Source organism: Schistocerca nitens, chromosome 2 (assembly GCF_023898315.1).
Source record: "Schistocerca nitens isolate TAMUIC-IGC-003100 chromosome 2, iqSchNite1.1, whole genome shotgun sequence".
Taxonomy (NCBI): domain Eukaryota; kingdom Metazoa; phylum Arthropoda; class Insecta; order Orthoptera; family Acrididae; genus Schistocerca; species Schistocerca nitens.
The window spans coordinates 873,965,233-873,977,497 of NC_064615.1; the positions used below are offsets into that span (position 1 = coordinate 873,965,233).

At 39.2% G+C, this 12,265-nt stretch overlaps 1 protein-coding gene across 6 annotated transcripts in view; it reads right to left on the reverse strand.

Moving 5' to 3' along the window:
* Positions 1–12,265, reverse strand: part of LOC126237164 (BRCA2-interacting transcriptional repressor EMSY-like) — a 409,828-nt gene that overhangs the window by 80,194 nt on the left and 317,369 nt on the right. For all 6 annotated transcript variants that reach the window (XM_049947023.1, XM_049947020.1, XM_049947021.1 and 3 more), the window contains one exon: positions 5,406–5,553. In XM_049947023.1, the coding sequence (XP_049802980.1) occupies positions 5,406–5,553 (148 nt within the window). The remainder of the gene's footprint in view (positions 1–5,405; positions 5,554–12,265) is intronic.

Here is a 12,265-nt window from a genome sequence, read left to right on the forward strand (position 1 = left end):
TTTCAAATTTACGTTTTACACAGCATACAGAAATTCACTAAGCTGACTTCTAATAAGCTTGCAACTCCAACTGGGAAAGTAAAGTCATTTATACAAGTCTGTTCCTCTCGTTAAGCCTAAAAGAACACTTTAATGGTGCTGAGCATATGGAATGTGGCTTGTACGAGAAGCACTGAACAATAACACCAATGGCGACAAAGTATGTCATTAAGCAGATATCTGCATTTATGTTTATGGTTTAATCACTTAGATGCTGTGATTTTTTTGGTTTAATTCAAAATGTTAATCAATTTTTCCTTTTTTCTGGGTGAGCACAAAGGATGATCTCCCAAAAATGCGTGTTTTGAATGTATAATTTTTGGTTGTAGCCTGTCAGAAAATAGCTCGATTACCATGTACCAACATAGCAATTTTAATTTTTTTATGGGTTTTTACTTGCTGTTACACATCTGTGATTCTTTAAGAACTTATGAAGTTCATTACCACAAATTACTCTAAAAAAATTGCATTATACATTTAATTTCTTTCACTTAGACAGATTTTGTACAAAGTAATGGAGAGGATTGTGATTTTTAATCATATATGCCAATTACATGTGTTTCTGGCCATATTTTGGGGGATTTTAACATTTTTCTCAATTCTGCAATTTCCTCAGTTTTGCATTTTTTAAGTTTGGGCCGCACAAAAATGTAAAATTGGCGTTTCAGTATAGGTCTTTACTCACATAAAGTGTTGAGTGCTGTTGGCAATGGATTTCAAGCTGGATTCCATATTTCTGGATTTCCAAAAGACTTATGGAACTGTACATCACAAGTGACTTGTAATCTAATTCTGTGGTTATGCGACTGAATTTGTGATTTCCTGTTACAGAGGTGAGTTCATGGTAACTGATGGAAATTCATCAAGTAAAACAGAAGTGATTTCTGACATCCTCCTAGGTAGTGTTATAGGTACCCTGCCACTCCGTACCTTTATAAATGATTTAGGAGACAATCTGAGCAGCCGTCTTAGGTTGTTTACAGATGAAGCTGTTGTTTATCGTCTAGAAAGATCAAAATCAATTGTAAAATGATTTAGATATGATATCTGTATGGTGCAAAAATTGGCAGTTGACCTAAATAATGAAAAGTGTGAGGTCATCCATACAAGTGCTAAAAGGAATCCGTCAAACTTTGATTACAAGAAAAATCAATGAAATCTAAAGGCCTAAATTCAACTAAATATCTAGGAATTACAAATGCACATACCTTAAACTGGAAAGAATATATAGAAAATATTGTGGGCAAGACGAACCAAAGACTGCATTTTATTGGCAGAACACTTAGAAGATGCAACAAACCTACTAAATAGACTGCCTACACTAAGCTTGTTCTTCCACTTTTGAAGTACCATTGTGCAGTGTGGGGTCCTTACCACACAGGATTAATGGAGTAAATCGAGAAAGTTCAAAGAAGGGAAGCACATTTTGTATTTGCGATAAATAGGGGAGAGTGTGTCACATACATGATACAGGATTTGGGGTAAAAATAATTAAACCAGAGGTATTTTTTTGCCGTGGCGGGATCTTTTTACCAAGTTTCAACCACCAAGTCCCTTCTCCTCTGAATGCGAGAATATTCTGTTGACACCAACCTACATAGGGAGAAACAATCATCATAATAAAATAAGGGAAATCAGAGCTTGGAAGGATAGATACAGGTTGTCCCCTCCCCCTTTCATGAACTCTCCGAGAGTGGTGTTGTTGTTGTGGTCTTCAGACCTGAGACTGGTTTGATGCAGCTCTTCATGCTACCCTATCCTGTGCAAGTTTCTTCGTCTCCCAGTACCTACTGCAACCTACATCCTTCTGAATCTGTTTAGTGTATGCATCTCTTGGTCTCCCTCTATGATTTTTACCCTCCACGCTGCCCTCCAATGCTAAATTTGTGATCCCTTGATGCCTTAGAATATGTCCTACCAACCGGTCCCTTCTTCTCGTCAAGCTGTGCCACAAACTCCTCTTCTCCCCAATTCTATTCAATACCTCCTCATTAGTTATGTGATCTACCAATCTAATCTTCAGCATTCTTCTGTAGCACCACATTTCGAAAGCTTCTATTCTCTTCTTGTCCAAACTAGTTATCGTCATGTTTTACTTCCATACATGGCTACACTACACACAAATACTTTCAGAAACGACTTCCTGACACTTAAATCTATACTCGATGTTAACAAATTTCTCTTCTTCAGAAACGCTTTCCTTGCCATCGCCAGTCTACATTTCAAATCTTCTCTACTTCGACCATAATCAGTTATTTTGCTCCCCAAATAGCAAAACTCCTTTACTACTTGAAGTGTCTCATTTCCTAATCTAATTCCCTCAGCAGCACCCGACTTAATTCGACTACGTTCCATTATCCTCGTTTTGTTTTTGTTGATGTTCCTCTTATATCCTACTTTCAAGACACTGTCCATTCCATTCAACTGCTCTTCCAAGCCCTTTGCTGTCTCTGACAGAATTACAATGTCATCGGCGAACCTCAAAGTTTTTATTTCTTCTCCATGGATTTTAATACCTACTCCGAATTTTTCTTTTGTTTCCTTTAATGCTTGCTCAATATACAGATTGAATAACATTGGGGAGAGGCTACAACTCTGTCTCACTCCCTTCCCAACCACTGCTTCCCTTTCACGCCCGTCGACTCTTATAACTGCCATCTGGTTTCTGTACAAACTGTAAATAGCCTTCCGCTCCCTGTATTTTACCCTTGCCACCTTTAGAATTTGAAAGAGAGTATTCCAGTCAACATTATCAAAAGCTTTCTCTAAGTCTACAAATGCTAGAAACGTAGGTTTGCCTTTCCTTAATCTTTCTTCTAAGATAAGTCGTAAGGTCAGTGTTGCCTCACGTGTTCCAATATTTCTATGGAATCCAAACTGATCTTCCCCGAGGTTGGCATCTACCAGTTTTTCCATTCGTCTGTAAAGAATTCGTGTTAGTATTTTGCAGCTGTGACTTATTAAACTGATAGTTCGGTAATTTTTACATCTGTCAACACCTGCTTTCTTTGGGATTGGAATTATTATATTCTTCTTGAAGTCTGAGGGTATTTCGCCTGTCTCATACACCTTGCTCACCAGATGGTAGAGTTTTGTCAGGACTGGCTCTCCCAAGGCCGTCAGTAGTTCTCATGGAATGTTGTCTACTCCCGGGGCCTTGTTTCGACTTAGGTCTTTCAGTGCTCTGTCAAACTCTTCATGCAGTATCGTATCTCCCATTTCATCTTCATCTACATTCTCTTCCATTTCCATAATATTGTCCTCAAGTACATTGCCCTTGTATAGACCCTATATATACTCCTTCCACCTTTCTGCTTTCTCCTCTTTGCTTAGAACTGGGTTTCCATCTGAGCTCTTGATATTCATACAAGTGGTTCTCTTTTCTCCAAAGGTCTCTTCAATTTTCCTGTAGGCAGTATCTATCGTACCCCAAGTGAGATAAGCCTCTACATCCTTACATTTGTCCTCTAGCCATGCCTGCTTAGCCATTTTGCACTTCTTGTCGATCTCATTTTGAGACGTTTGTATTACTTTTTGCCTGCTTCATTTACTGCATTTTTATATTTTCTCCTTTCATCAATTTAATTCAATATTTCTTCTGTCACCCAAGGATTTCTACTAGCCCTCGTCTTTTTACCTACTTGATCCTCTGCTGCCTTCACTACTTCATCCCTCAGAGCTACCCATTCTTCTTCTACTGTACTTCTTTCCCCGATTGCTGTCAATTTTTCCCTTATGCTCTCCCTGAAACTCTGTACAACCACTGGTTTAGTCAGTTTATCCAGGTCCCATCTCCTTAAATACCCACCTTTATGCAGTTTCTTCAGTTTTAATCTACAGTTCATAACCAATAGATCGTGGTCAGAGTCCACATCTGCCCCTGGAAATGCCTTACAATATAAAACCTGGTTCCTAAATCTCTGTCTTACCATCATATAATCTATCCGATACCTTTTAGTATTTCCGGGATTCCTCCATGTATACAACCTTCTTTTATGATTCTTGAACCAAGTGTTAGCTATGATTAAGTTATGCTCTGTGCAAAATTCTACCAGACAGCTTCCTCTTTCATTTCTTACCCCCAATCCATATTCACCTACTATGTTTCCTTCTCTCTCTTTTCCTACTCCCAAATTCCAGTCACCCATGACTATTAAATTTTCGTCTCCCTTCACTATCTGAATAATTTCTTTTATCTCATCATACATTTCATCAATATCTTCGTCATCTGCGGAGCTAGTTGGCATATAAACTTTTACTACTGTGGTGGGCGTGGGCTACTTATCTATCTTGGCCACAATAATGCGCTCACTATGCTGTTTGTAGTAGCTTACCAGCATTCCTATTTTCCTATTCATTATTAAAGCTACTCCTGCATTACCCCTATTGATTTTGTATTTATAACCCTGTAGTCACCTGACCAGAAGTCTTGTTCCTCTTGCCACCAAACTTCACTAATTCCCACTATATCTAAATTTAACCTATCCATTTCCCTTTTTAAATTTTCTAACCTACCTGCCCGATTAAGGGATCTGACATTTCACGCTCTGATCCGTAGAATGCCAGTTTTCTTTCTCCTGATAACAACGTCCTCTTGAGTAGTCCCCGCCCGGAGATCCGAATGGGGGACTATTTTACCTCTGGAATATTTTATCCAAGAGGACGCCATCATCATTTAACCATACAGTAAAGTTGCATGCCCTCAGGAAAAATCATGGCTGTAGTTTCCCCTTGCTTTCAGCCATTTGAGTACCAGCACAGCAAGGCTGTTTTGGTTAGTGTTACAAGGCCAGATCAGTCAATCATCCAGACTGTTGCCCCTGCAACTACTGAAAAGGTTGATGCCCCTCTTCAGGAACCACACGTTTGTCTGGCCTCTCAACAGATACCCCTCCGTTGTGGTTGCACCTACGGTACAGCTATCTGTATCGCTAAGGCACGCAACCCTCTCCACCAATGGCAAGGTCCATGGTTCATGGAGGGGGGGGGGGGGGAGGGCATGTTTTATATTTACCACCTTTTGCCAGTGCCTTAACTTCACAGTTCACGTTTCCTCCCTTTGCCTTCTGCTTGGCATAGAAACATTCTTTCTTTGTTTCTGGACTTTTGAGTCCTCTCATAATCTTGTATAAGTATAATGTCTTGGCATAATGGCATATACTTGAAAATAATGGGACACTGAACAGGGAACCAGATAACATTTTACCATGCAATCAGGATGAATTTAAAAATAAAAGAAATGAATCTGTTGTTGTGTGATGGCAGCTACAGTTTTCCACAGACTACTACAGTTAATACAAATCTTCTTCCTGTAAGTGTCCTCAGAGACTTCTTTGTATGTGCATAAAGTGACAACCATTTCTTACCTTTCACTGGCATGTGTGATGGATGCACAGAATAAATTCCTGTTTGTGGATCTAATTCACCAACCATTTCCACAGTTTCCTCATCTTGCTGTCTGCTTGGCAAAGAAACTTCCTCACTGTATGTCTGGACTTGGGTCTCCTGCTCATTCTACACGGGCACAATATTTGCCATATTAGTAAAATTATTACCATATCATACCTCTCTAAAAATATATCCTAAGGAGTATTTAAGAGAGGTACCAGTATTTTCATCTACAGACCATAGGTACAATGAACATTACTTACTATATTACAAGTATTATTATTTTATTATGCACAATATAATTAACTGTACACAGTCTGTACAAAACCAGTTACAAAATAGCACATGCAACGAGTTTTTATTATTGTGATGTAATCATGTGCCTTTTCCAGATTTTTAGAGCAGTGTAAAGATTTTTGGAAGGCTGAATGCCAAGCAATGTGGAACAGCATGAACTATACTTCTCTGATGACTTATGGATTCTGAACCTTAAGCCAAGGTCTTAGCTACAATTTTCCGTATAATCTTTTGTCTAAAATCCCACGGGAAACATTACCCGAGATTGTGGAGATAGGAAATAGCAAGAGTAGCTACTGTTTGTATCTGTATCTCCATAATGGCCACCTTATTATGATACAACCAAAACACAGGCAAAGCTTGCCAAATTGAGACTAGATGGGAGCTCATTTTGCAGAACTGGTGGTATTACGTAACTGAAATCCAAGGACCTGAACATATTCAATTTAAGTATTAGCACTTTTCTGTTAATCTATTCTCATGTCTCTACCTAGGCCTCTCTGGAAGTTCATAAGTAGTACACACTGTCTTACACACAATTTTAGTCTCATAAAGTCATAATTAGTGGTCCTCTGGCACCTGCCATGGTCCACTGCTAACAAATTATCTGTACTGACTTGTAGGCAATGGCTCATAACATTAATTTTTCTTTTAGAAATTTCAATGTACAATTGTGAGCCACTTGCTTAATAGTGAGTTGGCCCGCCTTCCGAATGCAATACAGCAACAATTCTGCATTGCATGGATTTGACACGTTCTTGGTATGTTTTGAGAGGTATGTGGTACTAGATGTCTACTCACAAGTCACATAATTCCCATAAATTATGGGTGAGTGATTTGCAAGAAAGAATCTCATGCTCAGTAGCATCCCAGGTGCCTCCCATAGAGTTTAGATCGGGCAAATTTGGTGGACAATACATCATACTCCTCAAATCATGGAGGTATGATTCTGGCATTGTAACATGACAGTTATGCTACTGGAAGACGCTATCATTATTGGGAAGTCCAGCTTCCCCATGCATTTGTCTGCGAGATGGAGGATGTTTTGTGGTGGTTGTCTGCAGCTGATATCATCACTAACTACAATGATTCTCCTCGTGTGTCTGCTCTGATTATGTACTTTCCTTATCACATCACATGCCAGCAAGGTCATCACGCAGCACTCAATTTCGTGAATGGCAGTGATCAAAATGTTTCGGTTCATCAGTGTTTAACCGACTGCATGTGGAATGTTAGTATTTGTGTCCTATTTTGTCAATTTGAGTACTGCTTCATACTGCATTTTTCTAATGTTCTGGTAATATGCTAATATGATCAATGATAGTTTTCACAAATAAGAGGAAAGCATTTACTTAGCTAGTTATTTTTTTATTTTGTCTCTCAGATTCTTTTAGCCCAGTCCATTGATGGACTGATTATTTTTCTCTTTTGCTTAGCATGGAGATTACAATTTTCCTACAGACACCTATCTGCAAGAGAGGTTTTCCTGTAAACTTTGTCCACTAAAATCACTTCAGTTCCTGAGTATCTGTACATCTGACTCTCTATCTGTTTCCCTGGTGAACTGTATGCGACGTTCAGTGGTACCACTCAGAAAATCAGAGAACTATCAGTTATCACTATTAACAAAGTGTTAATAAAACACAGCATTGACATAGCATGCAAACCAACCAGAAAGGTAGGCAAATATCTGCAATCTACAAAAGAACCACCTTGGCAAGACTGAGTGACCTTTAAGCATTTGGATGACACTGCAGTGCATTTGCTGTTGCAAAAGTATGGGTAAACAGTTCAGTTGTTACTGCTATTGGCAGTTAGCTAAGCGTTCACAGTTTTCGTTGGTTAAAACACTTTTGCTTATTTATTTGCTTCCAGTATATTGCAATACATGCGTGACATTACTTTTCACCATTACACATATAATTTTCTCATGTGTTAATTGGTAGCACAGCATCTGACAATGTCTTCCACAGCAGATGAAATATGCGGCAGAAAATTATGCGAGAGACCATTACTAATCAAAAACTGTTTGCCAGGACAGAGGAATTAATTATTTGTTTTATTTCAATGCTGAACTATTTTAAAGCATTCTAAATTAAAGTAAAATTACGGTACCTACAGGCTTTAGCAAATGTCTTTGAGCACATGTTCAACAGTTAGCCCTCCATTAAGAGCAAATATTTCTGCCATAATTAATAATGCTTGATGAAAGAAATTAAATTTCATCTGATAATCCTCAGAAGGCCTAGCGGTGCTGACCAACTGCCATGTCATTGTAAGCCTAATGGAATCACTGGATGCGGATATTCACATGTGTGGGGTGAACACACTGCCCTGCCAGTCGTCGTAGGTTTTCGCTGACCTGGAGCGGCTATGACTTGGTCAAGTAGCTCTTTAATTAGCATCAAGAGGCTGAGTGCACCCCTGCAGCTTGCAGCTTGGATGGTCACCCATCCAAGAGCCAACAACACCCACATGTGCTCAAGTTTGGTGATGTGATGCGAACTGATGTATACGCTGCGGCATGGCCATTTACAACAATGCTTGCTTACTTCCTCAAAATTTCTTTTTTATTTTTATTTTCAGAGGTTTACAATCTAATCGACAGTGAGAATACTAGAAGGCTGAACAGCCAAGGAATCAGTACAAATTTGCCTAAGAAACTATTTCTTAAAATGTGCTTTTGGGAACCCGTATAACATCTAATTTAGACAGTGCGAGCCACATTTCAAAATTTTTTCTGTTTTTAATTTTTTGATAGGCATATAATTTGATTTTACTCTCATTGTATTACTCAGTTAAATCACATTTCATCCATGATCTCTGTTTTTATTTTTTTCATTGGCATGTAATTTGATTTTATTCTTGTTGGATTTTTCAATTACACACATTTCATTCATGATTCCCTGTTATGGCACCAAGTAAACTGTTGAGAATTCAGCCATAAAGCCAGACGTAATACACTTCCTAGACTGAATTTTCAGCTGTGTTACCCTCACCCATCTTTTGAGTGAGCGTCGTCTTTTGAGTGCTGCGTCATCTGAACAAGACACAGCCAGGGCAAAAGCCCCACAGCTCCAAGAATGTGAACTGTTGCCAGTGCCATAGAGACTCGCCACTTGCGCGAGTTCCACTAGCACCACGGGCGGCGCTGAAGTTGAAGATATTGATTTCATCCCCGCCAATTGCAGGCCGAGTACAAAATCCGCCAACGACAGGACGACAACAGACAGGAGCCTACTCAGAAAACAGAAGAGCAGCTCTCACCAACTTGCTTATAGATCATTGTTCAGTGCTGACTTAGACGGGTTATGTCCTTTAGTGAACTCCTAGAAGTGAACAGACAGTTGTTGTAAATTGCATTTGCTTTGTACTGTGAAATTTACCTATGATTACTTGCACTTATTCATTGAGGGCCATTTTTGTATTATATTACAAGAGTGTTACGGACTTAATCATTCAACAAGTCAATAAGTTAAGTAAAACTTTTTAACTCATTTGTCTGACTTTGTTAATAATTTGTTGAAGTGTTGTAGAACCTTCATTCTCCTATCCTGTTGCCTCACCCTGGGGCACAGCTGTGTAATAGAGGCAGGGAGAAATAGTCTTAGTGGTGTACTGCTCCAGAACCAGTTTCAAGAACTCACAAACTCATCCTACCATAACAACAGTGGCAATTTGGCCTCCACAGCAGCAGCGACAAGGCCTGTACAAAACTGGTGACAAGGGTTTACAAAAATTAATGTAATGTACATATCTGCATTTTATATTGCAGACAGAACTGATGCATTTGCAACCACATACGTTGAAAGTGTATCATAACATTATGAAGAGAGTAGTATCATACAAGCAAAAAAAGTATGTGTTCAGTTGATAACAAGTATTGCCTTCTTTGGAGGTAAATAATGGCATATAATCTTTTATTACTTATCAACACCAAAAACTGTCATTCTGATTCATTAAGTACTGCGCAAGCTGTATTCCCAAAACTGATTCCAAGAAGGCTGACACAGAGATAATGATGTAACAATGTAACGTGACATGAGCCTCGCCATGGGTTCAAAAGTGTTTATTCTTCATGTTCTGAAGAATAATGAGACTTCAAATGCCTAGGTATCGGCCCCCTCAGTCACTGCTCATGTTCCAGCCCAGGCTCCTTTTAGTACAGGATCATCACTGTCCAGTGGTTTGGTGACTCACATGGAACCCCTTGAGAATGAGGTTGCAATTTCAATCTTAAGTATGGCTCATTTGAAAGTATTGTGTTAGCAATTATGACAAGAAAAATACTAGCTGCTAACGACTCATCACATGCATCAGGAGGGCGATAGAAAATGAGCGTCTGGAAGGTGCAGACATCAATCTTCTATGGGATGTTTGTATTATACTTCACAAAATGGACATCACTGACATTGTCCCCCTCGATAAATCAGTGGTCAGAGCGGTGGAATGCTACGCAAAGGCACCCGGGTTCAATTCCCGGCTGGTTGGAGATTTTCTCCACTCAGGGACTGGGTATAGTGTTGTCTTCATCATCATTGTATCATCCCCGTTGACGTGCAAGCCACTGGAATGGCATCAACTAAAAAAGAAAAGACTTGCACTAGGTGACAGGTCTACCCAATGGGAGGCCCTCGCCACACAACATTTCATCAACCTTCAGGAAATGTTCGAAACAAATCATTAACTTTCACCACGAACACTAAATGAAAAATGGCGTGATGCAGTCACCACAAAGATTTGCACCATTAAGATCGAAGACCAACTCTTGGGAGTTATAAACCGTGCAGAATGTTCAGCTAGATACCCACTCTTGAAGAATGTATACAAAATCTTATTGGTGTTACAGGGTGATGATAACTGATGGGACGTGATGGCACACAATTGAATCTGAAACAGTCTGTCATGTAGCTTATTGTGAAACTGACTATCCTTGGAGGCATAGTTGCAGATAGTACGATAACATGTTTTACAGGCACGGAAAAAACAAACATCCAAAGGTTGAATTTGTCCAGTGATTACAGGTGGTATGAACTGCATTTCACACACTTTTCAGGAGGGACAGATTGTTCTAAATGAGAATAATTTTTATACACAGACCCAGAATCAAGCAAAATCAAGTTATGTTGACCAGTTATTGGCAAAAAGCAGTGTTCACACTGTAGCTGTAGTTCTCTTACACCAATTTTCCCACTCTAGCTTGCTGTGAGGTAAATATTCCTTACTACCCTGGCACGATCACGCACACAAGAAAGAATCGTAGAAAGCATAGCACCTCCAAATTATTGCAGCAGAGTAAATAATTTTCCAACCAATTTACGATGCAGATCAACAATCTTCATAATTATATACAAGTGCATTAAGACAGTTATGTTTGTTGATCTTGATACAACTCTCTTGGTACCTCTAATTTCCAGAGCTCCTTTCATAAGCATTTCCTCTTCAAATCCCGATTGTTCAGAGTCAAAAAGAAATTCTTACTGAACGGTGGGATAAGTTTGTTTATCTCATCTACACATTTTCGGGATATTCCACAGTTTGCTGTGCATCATCAAGTTGACTCTTTGTTTGAAATTTCATTATCTTATGTCTTCCAATTCTGTAGCACTCTCTGAAGTTATGCAGCAATCAACTTATTTCCTTGAAATTTTTGTAATCTATGTCACATGCAATTTGATGAGCCTAATGTATCATGCAGATCCTGTAAATTGTATTGAGCATCCTTGAAATGCGCAAACACCAGTTTTTGTAACAAGTGTGTCTTGTCCTCCATTTAATACCCATAGTTTTCTTATGCACCACACGATCATATTACTGTGGACTTACTTGAAATCTATTCACAACTGTTTTTTTACTACACTGTGGATGATCTTCCACGTACATAATTACTTTCAGTACTCACTCCTTGGACAAAGATGGCCCTTTACTAAGTTTCACTGGAGACAGAATTTATGGCTCCCTGTCTGACAAGGATGATCAAGTACTTGCCTAGATGCCTGTTTCAATATAATTTTCACTTGTTAAGCATATATCGTCATCATTGCACTCCTCATGGACATTATCTGCACAGTTGAGTGTATACGGCACCACACATCCCACTGACTCATCTTGCAGAAATGCTAATATTACATCTGCCACTTCTTTCTCACTCTGCGAAATTCTCTGGGTTGCTTTCTGACAAAATGTTAAGTTTGGTAACTGTTCTTGTACATATAGTGCAATGTTTAGTTTGTTCACCATTGGCATTGCTCTGCTTTCTATCAACACCACTATAGTTGGAGTCACGAATGATGCTGGTCGAGTTTAGCTTGTTCTGTGCACCTACATCACGCATTCTCCAACAGCCAATGAGCGATTGGTAGTGTTCTGAGCACTCTACTGCGAATGTTTTATGCAATACGGGCATTATACATGATCACAGCGAGCTATTGTAGAGAATTTTTATTCCATTTATTGCGAGATGTCATGGCTGATTGTGCTGGTGAGTGACAAATCCTGCACAAGCAAGCTAGAGCCATAATTTGCTGGATACACACTTTCA